The sequence below is a fragment of the Anser cygnoides genome, chromosome 21 (assembly GCF_040182565.1).
Source record: "Anser cygnoides isolate HZ-2024a breed goose chromosome 21, Taihu_goose_T2T_genome, whole genome shotgun sequence".
Classification (NCBI taxonomy): Eukaryota; Metazoa; Chordata; class Aves; order Anseriformes; family Anatidae; genus Anser; species Anser cygnoides.
Window position 1 is genome coordinate 9,510,052 of NC_089893.1, and position 10,118 is coordinate 9,520,169.

A 10,118-nucleotide genomic window follows, 5' to 3' on the forward strand; every position below is an offset into this window, starting at 1 on the left:
CCCCTCGTGTACCAAAGGTGGAGCCCCCCCGAGCACACAGCTGGCAGCACAGCTGGCCCCTGCGCTAATTAGGCAGCACTGATGAGGCCTCCTGGACCTGCCTCCACACAGAGGCCTGCACCCATTGCACTTCTCCTCTAATTAGGAGGTGGCTAACAAAGACCGACAGCCTCCTGCACTGCAGCAAGGGAGAGCAGCCACAGAGCACAAGGGGAGCCACCCGTCGGAGCCTGATGCCTGGCTACCCGGTCCCTTTTTGTCAGCTAAATGGCAGAATTGAGAAAAATGCTTTTTTTTGTTGTGGTTGTTTTTGTGAATTGTTTGAGCAGCGCGGAGCAAAACCAGCTTAATGTGGGCTCAGCAAACAACCTAGGAATGTCCTTTACGAAGAATAAGAGGCACTGTCGGTGAGGCGGTGCTCTAGGTGCTGGGGTGCCATCCTCCTGGTCCGACATACTGAAATACCGAGCGCTGGTACATGTGATCCACCCCAGGCTCCAGGCAGATCTGGCCAAGCCTTGCCATGGGGTGGAAAGGGCATGGAGCAGCAACACAGGCTTCGCACCTCTTTATTGATAAAATGGCCGATGGCGCAGAGTTGGCCCGGAAAAGCGGCCGGCTGGCTCCTCCCTCTGAGGCAAAATGGCGGCGGCACGGGCCCAGGGCCAGCGTGGTGGTGGCAATGGCGCGCTGCCGGCCTGCCCCGGCTTCTCCTCCCTCTGTCAGCACAGGGCTGCTGGCGGGGGCACATCAAAACTGCTCGAACCTGCGGGAGAGAAGCAAGTGGCTGAGCGTGGTGCCTGGCCTTGCTCGCCGGGTACCGAGGCATCCTCCACCATCCGCGGCATCAGGAGAGAAGGAAGGGAAAAGCAGCTGTGCTGGGGAACCCCTGCCCCGTCCGCACCACCAGGAGCAGCAGGCACAAGGAGGGCATCCAGCCACCATTTTGTCTCCAGCCAAAGTGCAAGTGGCCCAAAAACCACATCTGCAAGCTGCTCTGGAGGCAACGCGCTCTCCAAAGGCCAGAAGGCATCGCAGAGTTGCTGCAAGCCGAGCTGGCTGCTCCTGAAGCATGAAACAGCAGGGCTGCGGTGCAGGCAGGGATGGCTCCAGCATGGCTGGGACTGGCCTCACCCTGACCAGCCTTGGCACCAGCCTGACAGCCCTCCACCAGAGGCTGGAGCAGGAGATTTGGGCCACACTTACCGTAGCACATGGCCCAGCCTATTGCTCTTTCACCTGCAAACACAAGACATAAAGGACCGAACATTCGCGGGGCCTGGGCCCCTTCCTCATTGGTGCTCACAAACAGGTTTTGGTGGCAATTAGAGATGGCCGGTGCTGATTTGGAGATTGTGTGCACCCTCCCCACAGTGGTTTGGCCACAGATTTGATTAGCAGGCTCAGAATCTGCACAACCTAGCTCATTAGCATAGGTGGGCATGCTGGCCTATCAATCGGTCATTTCAAGTGCATTAATCAATGTTTTGCTAATCAGGCGTCTGGGCTAACGTGTCACAAGTCATCTGGAGATGGGGACCTGCTGCATGCCCACCCACACTCCCTTCCCTGGCCATTGCAGTGTGATCCTTTGCCTCCTCGGCTGTAAAGCTGTCAGTAGAGCAGCTGTTCGTGACCCCACCGAGCCAAACTAGACATCAGGACAAATCAGGCTCGCATTTGCATTTAATTCTGGGGGCTTAAGCGGGGGGCGGCTGGCGATACTCACACCAAGCTACTTCCCATCCAGCACTGACTCTGTTAGCTGCACGCTAGAGCTACAACGACACAAGTAGGGTGCGCTCAGCGCCTTGTGAGACACGGCCGGCTGCAGTTCCCCCATGATGCCCCCACAATGTCTTTGTCCCCACAGGAATGGGACATGGCCCTGGGAATTGTTTGGGGCACGGCACCCGCATGGAGGTGCAGCAGCGACAGCAAGGGGTAGCAAACGTCTGTCCGGAGCAGCGCAGGTGCCAGGCCCTGCCGTACGTACCCTCTCTTCCTTGCCATGTAGCCGCACCACCCGCGTACCTCTTTGACCACCACACGAGCAAGAAGCTGCAAGAGGAAAAGTGAGGTGCCATCACCGGCAGATGCATTTTAAGGCTTTTCCTTGGGAAAAGTCCTGTTTGCAGGGCTGAAGCCTGCACTGGACCCCTGCAGCACCTTCTCGGAAGGACCTACCAGGCAAGCCAGGCCATCAGCTGCAATCAGCATGTAGAAGACATTGTTCCAGCCTGTGGGGGAGATAAGCCCCGCCAGCAGTGGGCCCAGTGCAGCACCTGCCAGGGGGCACAAGGCACATTAGGGGATGCCCCCAACAAGGGCAAGAGGGGACAAGGACCCCCTCACAGCGCCCGGAGAAACAGGCACTCAGCACCCCTCAGCCACACGGACCCACGGATCCCGTGCCGTCGATGATGGCTGTGACGGTGGACAGGGCTTTCGCGTTTCCTTTGAGGGACTCATGGGTTCCCTGTGGGGAGAGAGGAGCAAGGCATAAGGAAGAAAAGCAGATCGAGTGCCGTTCGTGCTGGCAATTTCCAGCATTGGACGGGATGACTGAATGCTGACTCCTGGCACGAGCAGCGTTGCAGCACTCCCAGATGATTTACGAGTAAATATTTCCACTGGGTTTGTGCTTGACGGATGTGCAAGGGGACAGGAGTGGAGTCATGTGGCAGAGGAGGTGAGGAACTGAAGGGAAAAAAATCTCATGGCACGACAGCCCTGCTCTTCCTTGCCGTGAGTCGGAAGCATTGGGGAACACAGCTAAAAATGCAAAAATCCTGTGACTCTCACCAAATCTGCTGACACCGCCGTTGTGATGAGAGCGTAGGGGCCATTCACAAGGGCGCCGCAGACAATCAGCATCGCTGTGAGGAACAAGACAGCCCCAGGGTCAGGCCGAGAGCCAGGGCACATGGAGGGAAGCTGAGCCTTTGCATGCTCTCAGTCTGCGTGCAGGGAGCACCAGGACACTGGGCGCATTGTCCCCAGCGGTCCCTGGTCTGTGCACGGACACGGTGCTCGCTATATCATGTTTTCCCCAGTGAAGTAGCAAAGCGGTACCCCAAATGGTAGCAAACAACCATCCAGGACCTCCTTCTCCAAATCCCATCCCCAGGGGAGAAATAAAGCCAGGAGGGTCCTCAGCTTCTTGCCCCATTGCCTGTCAGTGATGGGAGCCACTGCACCAAGGAGCTTCCTACCTACGGACGTGCCGATGCCGGTCTGTCCGATGCGGTTGTACAGGAACAGCTGGAAGACAGACACAGGACAAACCCCTCCTGAATATCCCAGCCACTTTCCCGAGTGTTTTCACTGGAGCAGCACCCAGGGCATGGGATGGAGAAGGCAGGAGCCCACCGGGCACCAGAATCATGGCTGTGCCCCGTGCCAAGCTTGCAGCCCGCTGCCACATGGGGTGGGAAGGGGCGAGCATCAGCTGGGGTGGGGGCGGAGAGATGCAGGCTTGGCTCCGTGTCCCGCTGTCTGCCTGCCAGACAGAACACTAGACAGAGGGTCTGTTGCAATTCATGGCCTGGTATGGCTCGCCAGCTGCTGACCTGCCCCACTGGTGCTATCGTGTCCCACGGCTGCGCCGTGTTTCGGCACATGCCAGCTTTGGAGGGGCTGTGGGAAGGAGCAGGCCCCCAGCCCCGAGCCAGCTGGGCTGCGGTTACAGCTGATGAGCTGCGTTTTGCAGAGGCGAAGCCAAGTAAGCTCTGTGCAGGTGCTCTGGTTCTCAGCATGGGAGCTGCGTTTGCGGGCTTCTGGGGTGCAAAGCAAAGCGACAGAAGCTGGACTGGCTCAGCTGGCCCCCAAGGCTTTGCCACAGCATTGCCTGGGCTTTAAGACAGGGCGCAGTTATAGCAGGATGGAGGAAAAAGATCCCTTTAGGATGTTTTTCCAGCTGTTCAGGACTCTACAACTCCCAGGTCTGGATGTGCACCCCGGGAATCACTGATCAATCCCAGCCAAATGCATGACCAGTGCCAGGAAGGGGAAAAGTGGCTCTGACACAATGGGGCCAGAGGAGAGGAGCTGCCTGGGGCCCTCGTGGCCAGGCTTTGTCCCCAACATGACACAAACCATGGGAGCAGCCACCACCAGCATCACGCAGCACGTGGTGGCCCTGCCACCGCTGTAGTCGGAGATGAGCCCAGCGAAGATCCCTCCTGTGAAAAAGGAGTCATTGGCATCAGTCCCAAGGGCAAAACAGCGGAAAGCTGCACACCGGGCTAGCCCAAAATCAAATGGGTTGCTGTGTCAGGATGCTCTTTTGTCCCATCTTCTGAGTGGGATCCCCCAACGTTAAATATCTGAACATCAGAGTGAAGAGCTTTGCTTTATCCATGAACAGCCTCTTTCTCCCTGCCGAGGGTTTCCCCGCACTCAGCTCAGCTCTCCTCCATGCTTGCGAAATGTATTTTTCATTTAAGGAAAAGGCAAGCCTGAGCAAGAGAGACCCAGGGAAAGGTGTTGCAATGGTCACTTGGGTGACAAAATTAAAGCCAGGGGTGTTTTGTACCCACTGAGTGCTACAGGCAGGGAATAGACCTCGCTGCGGTGCTCCTATGAAGGGGACTTTCCATCAGGCCCCTGGAAAGGCAGGACTGTCCCCAGCCCATCCCCATCCAACCCTCCTCTGCCCAGCCATACCACAAACCTAAAATGCCCCCGACGTCAAAGAGGGTGGACAGGTCCCCGGCTTCCTTGGCACCGAAATGCGCTGCAGAAAGAGGAGCTGGGTGAGGGGCCGGGTGCAGAGAAGGGCTTCCCTCCACCTGGCTCTGTTGCAGCACCTCCCAAACCTCACCGACATTCACGATGTAGAGGGGCAGCCAGTAGAGGAAGGTGTAGCTCACCAGCTTAGCAAACAGCAGGCAAAGGGAGAACTCCACCACGCCCTGGGAGGAGAGAAGAAGACATCAGGAGAGCTTTTTTTTCCCCCAATTTTTTGCCACCAGGGTATGGAGCAAGGGACTTACAGGGATCCGGAGCGCCCCAAGGAAGCTGATGGCTTCGGGCTCCTCAGGCGGCTCTTTGGGGCTCTCCGAGCTCTCAGCGCTGCTGTGGCCTGAGGCACCCAGTGGCCCATCATCAGAGGTCACCCCTTCAGGGTCCTTCTCATCTGACATCACCTAAAAGCAAGCAGATGCAGCTCTGGTCGCTGCACAGGGCTGAAACCTTAAGATTTGCTGCTGGGATGTGAACGGCTCAGGCCGAGAACTGGCCCATAGGATGCCTGCACCAATGCAATGAGCATCCTCCCCGGCAGTCAAACATCGCTCAGATTTCTGACATAACACCAAGGGGTTTACAAGCTTGGATGACAGAGCTGGTGGCCAGCGAGAACCTACTTCCCTGGCACTGTTTGCTGTGAACCACCAACCCCCCCAGCCCAGGACAGGGCAGGCTGGAAGCGATTTGACTCACGTGATGCAGAGGTGGGCTGCAGCCGACGTCCTCAGGATCTGCCGGAAGAAAAGGGCATCCCTGGGAGCGCTGGAGCAGCCCTGCACCAGCTGCTTGCCTGTGCTGGGCTGCACCCCCAGGTACCCGCATCCCTGGCAGCAAAACAGCCCGGTAAAAAGCATGGGGTCCTCCTTCATGTTTCTGAGCTGGGCAGGCTATGAGGAGCGAATGGCACTGAGGCGGCCAGGCTGTGACCCCAAAGGATGCTGAGCATCCCTGTGGTGCTTGCTCCACTTTTAGTGCTGAAGCGAGGATATATCCCTGCTTGTCACCAATGGGAAATCGCTGTTTGGGGTCACCAAAACCCTCGGAGACAGACAAAGACAGAAACTGCGGTGCCACTGATCTCAGCACTGTGCTGGGTGTCCGCGCGTTGCCACCACTCACGCTCCACGAGGAAGAAGAAGCAGGCGATGCCCACAGCAGCGATGATGATGCCGGGCACGATGAAGGACAAGCCCCATTCGGAGGAGACCCAGACGCCCGCGATGAGTGAGCCCAGGATGTTGCCCACAGAGGTGTGTGAGTTCCAGATGCCCATGATCAAACCCCTCCTGGTGGGGACAAGGCGGTGGGGTCAGCAGCGCCGAGCGGGTGCAAGCGAGGACAGGGACAGGGACAAACACTCACTTTCCCTTCCCAAACCAGTTCCCAACACAAGCCACGACGGACGGCCAGCCAGTCGTCTGCACCAGCCCATTGCAGACCTGGCAGGGAGAGAGCAAACACGCGGGTTTGGGTGTTTTTTTCTCCCTGTGCCGTGGCCAAAGGAGGCAGTGGGACAATCCTGGGGGCGTTTGCATCCTTCCCGGAGCAGATTTGGGAGTGGTGGCCAGGCGTGCCTGGCGCTCACCAAACCGGGCCGGCAGTTTCGGCGCCTACGCTGAGCGGGGAGGAAATGCCTGGGTGCTTCCCACTCCTGAAGTGAGACAAGGCTGGGACACACCTGCACGATGATGAAGTACCAGAGGACGTGGATGTCCCAGAAATAGCCAAGGCCAAAGAGCGCCGTGAAGAGCCCGCTCAGCACCATTCCCCCTGACAGGTAGTACCGTAGGGGCAGCCGCTCTCCGAAAATGCCACTGTGGAGAGAGGGAAGAGCTGGTTTCTTCTTTGCACACCTCCATCCCAATGGGAAACAGCTTTCCAAGCAGACTGGTGCAAACTGGTGGGCACTGGGCTGAGTCAGAGGAGCTGAGCTGACCCCCGGGTACCTGATAAACATCCCAATGGCGTAGGCCACCAAGAAGGCATTGTCCAGTGCACCAAAAAGCTCCTTGTAGTTGTCCTGGTCTGGAAAAGAGACGATGTTAGGGCTCAGGCACATCCCCGTCCTTGTCCTCACCCCAAAATCCTCTTCCCTGGGGGTCTCACAGTAGGGCTGGGAACAGGGGAATGGTCCCAGTCCAGTCCCGATTTCAACATCCACTACACTGCTCCTGCCCTTTGGCCCAGGGCACTGGGCATGAGCACACCACTTGATTGCCACCAGCTTAATGAGCACCCCCCTGCCCGCCCAGCCCAACGCAGTAATGACCAAAACAACCCCCGGCTTCAGGGACAGAGCCAGCGTGGGGGGGGGGCACAGTGAGATGCAGGTGCATTTGGGGGATTAGGGAGGCCAAGTCTTACCAAAGGGTGCCCAGCTGCACCACGTGGTGCTGTTGGAGCCGTTGTGGGGGTTCGTGCCCAGCGCCGAGCAGTTGGGATGCAGCTGGCTCTACGAGGGGGGACACAGAGCAAGTGGAGCGAGATCAGCCCTGCCATGGCTGGGTTTGGGGGGGCGGGTATGCTGCATCACTCACCTTGACGATACTGATGGGTTTTCGGGAGAGGTGATAGCTGGTGTAGCAGAGGAAGGTCAGCACCAGCGTCAGCCCCCGGTAACTGCAGGAGAGAGCGAGCAGAGGGGTCAGGGCTGGTGGGATGGGGACAGGGGACACCAGAACTGTCCCAGCTGACAAAACCCAGCTTCCCCTCCCCTCCAAAAAAAAAAATAAAAAATCTCATGCGTTTTGGAGAAAACATGACATGAGGGGGATGAGAGCCACCTGGACCACTGAGGTGCCAGGATGAATCCTATCAGGTGAATGCAATTTTTGGATATATGCACGCTGCTCTTATTTAACCCATACTGGAGACCTGGGGGTCTTCCTTTGAAATGCACAGAAAAGAAGAAAAGCAGGGTCCTTTCCGCTCAGTTCCCCCTCAATCCACCCCCGCCCCCCGAACCACACAAGGATGGTGGGAGCTTTCACGCAGGATGGGTGAGCTGAACTGGCTCTGCTCCACAACAGGTATTTCCCAGGGTAGAGCAGCACCCGGTCCCATGGCCAAGCCCGTCCCTGGGATTTTCATCAGGATTAAAGATAACAGTGGGATTACAGCTAATCGCCAGCGACTGCCTGGGTTGGGGCTGGTGCCTCCCCCCAGCACCGCGGGGTGAGGCAGTGCTGCCGGTGTCACGCGGGGGCACGGGTGGAAGCAGCGGCTGACTCACATTGCTGCCGGCGGCGTTTGTTGAAGCTGAGATGGAAAAAAGAAGGGGGAAGCGGGGCCGGGGGGGAACTGCCCGTTTTGATCCCTCCTGTTTGCTCCAATTAAATGTAAGAAAACGGGGAAACACGGGGCTTGTGCGCCGGTGTGCAGGTGAACGCGGAGACAGGGGGGTCTCTGGAGGATGCTGCGCCAAGCAGAGCCAACGGAAACAAGTGGTTCGGCTGGGAGATCCCAGCCCAAGGAGCGTTATGGCTCACTCCAGCCCCAGAGGAAAACCCAAAAACAACCAGCTAAAAGCTTTTTGGGGGGGTCTTTTGCTGGTGCTGCTCCTCCTCGCAGTTTCGCTTCTTCTTCCGAGCGCCGGCGGCAGGAATCAGAAGCACCCAGCGGCCCCGCAGGGCCGGGGCACAGCGCTGCTCTGGGGGGCCGGCGGCGGTTGGGAACGCAGAGAAATCGCTGTTTCCCACCCCCCAAAAATAAAAAAAATAAATAGCTTAATAATAATATTGCTTGTAAATAGAATAAAAATCGCAGGGCAGCACCGCAAGGCCAATCGGGGCGCTGCCGGCGGCCGCAGAAAAAGGGGAAGGGAAACTTTCCGCGCACGTCCCGGCTCCCGCAGCTGAGCGAGCCGGGGGGGGGACGGGGGGCGGCAGAGCTGGCCGCGGCGGGGGCAGCTCCCGGCACGGAGCCAGACCGGGGCCAGGCTCCGCACCGGCCGGGCGGCACGGCACGGCGCGGCACCGGCGGGACGGCTGCGAGGGCTGAGCACGTCCACGCCGGGAACGAAATCAGCATCCCGGAGGCGGCGGCTCCCCGGGGGGCGGCTCCCCCTGCCGCCGGCCAAGCCCCCCCCCCCGGCCCCCGGCCCCCGGCCCGGTCCCCTCCCGGCACGTGCCGCGGGCAGCGCGAGGCGAGGCGCGACGGGCCCCGGTCCCCCGGTGCCCCGCAGCCCCCATCGCTCACCGGCTGTCTCGGGGCAGGGCGCGCAGCAGGCGGACGCCGGGGGCGAGCGCTGCCCTCATGGCGAGCGGCGGCGGAGCTGCCCCGGCCCCGCGCCCGCGGCTTTACGGCCCCCGGGGCCGCCGCTCCCCGCCCGGCACCGCCCCGGCGCCGCCCCCCCGGGCCTGCCCCGCCCGCCCCGCGCCTGCCCCCGGTGCCCCCGGGGCCCTGCGGCAGCCGCGGGCGCATCGCGAAGGGGAGGCGAGGAGCCGGCCGCTCGGAGCCTGGCCCGAGAGGGCAGCCCCAGGGCGGCTGAAGGGCTGGGAAATGGCTGAGGGACTGGGGGGGGGGGGGGGGAAGGGAGGGGGGAGGAGGAAAAAAGGAGGGGGAAAAAGGGGAAAAAAAAAAAAAAAGGACGAAAAGGGAAGAAAAAAAAGAAGGAAAAAGAACAAAAGGGCGAGAAAGAAAAGTAAAGGACAAAGGGTGAGAAAGAAGACAGGCCAGAAGGGCGAGAAAGGAAAAAGAGGACAAGGGTCGGAAAGGAAAATGGAAAAAAAAAGGACTAAAATAAGGATGAAAGAGGGAAAAAGAGAAAGGACAAGAAAAGAAAGAAAAAACGATTTAAAAAAAGGGGGCAAGAAAGAGAAATAAGAGCAAAAAAGGATGAAATGGGATAAAAAGGATGGAAGAGGGGGAAAAAAAAAGTAAGAGGGGAAAGGACAAAAAAAGGACAAAAAATAAAAAAAGGACAACCAAAAAAGGCCAAAGGAAAAACCCAAGAAAAGTCACTGTCCACAGCAGAGGAGGCAGCCCCCAGGCACTGGGGTTTTCAGATCCCTTTCCCATGTCCAATGGAGCCTCAACTTGGAAGCAGCAGCTGGGATGGGTGCGGATGCCCACGACAAGGAGCTGCAGGAGGTGATACCAAAAGCAGCGGCTGCTCCCACCCAACTTCTGGCAACAAAGGAAAAAAAAATCAGCTTCAAGCCCCGCAGGCAGCTGGAGCAGCTGGAAAGAGGGAGAAGTGAGTTGGGCATCGTGGGACGAGGAAAGCTGCTGGAGCCAAGCCCCGACCCCTCAGAAGCTGAATCACTCGCAGCCTTTTAGGATGAGCTGCCCCACTGGCTCCCCAAGGAGCTGTTTTAGGGCCAGAGTCTTTCCCCAGTGGGTAGGCACCTGGAAAGTTTCCCTTG

General features: G+C 58.8%; 1 protein-coding gene across 5 annotated transcripts; it reads right to left on the minus strand.

Moving 5' to 3' along the window:
• Positions 1-553: 553 nt before the first annotated feature.
• On the minus strand, positions 554-9,089 carry SLC37A2 (solute carrier family 37 member 2). 5 transcript variants are annotated; one of them, XM_066981289.1, is made up of 20 exons: positions 8,950-9,089; positions 7,290-7,371; positions 7,117-7,204; positions 6,699-6,777; positions 6,431-6,566; positions 6,115-6,191; positions 5,872-6,038; positions 5,446-5,483; positions 4,998-5,150; positions 4,826-4,916; positions 4,676-4,738; positions 4,099-4,184; positions 3,216-3,264; positions 2,806-2,879; positions 2,401-2,479; positions 2,188-2,285; positions 1,997-2,061; positions 1,730-1,778; positions 1,207-1,239; positions 554-766 (listed from the first exon to the last, which is right to left on the minus strand). In XM_066981289.1, exons 1-18 carry the CDS (start codon positions 9,006-9,008, stop codon positions 1,736-1,738), a joined length of 1,527 nt encoding a protein of 508 aa, XP_066837390.1. In that variant the 5' UTR covers positions 9,009-9,089; the 3' UTR covers positions 554-766; positions 1,207-1,239; positions 1,730-1,735. The 5 variants fall into 5 exon arrangements, with proteins under 5 accessions (XP_066837390.1, XP_066837388.1, XP_066837392.1 ...); XM_066981287.1 differs by having other exon boundaries at positions 4,676-4,753; XM_066981291.1 differs by lacking the exon at positions 1,730-1,778 and having other exon boundaries at positions 4,676-4,753.
• Positions 9,090-10,118: the final 1,029 nt, after the last annotated feature.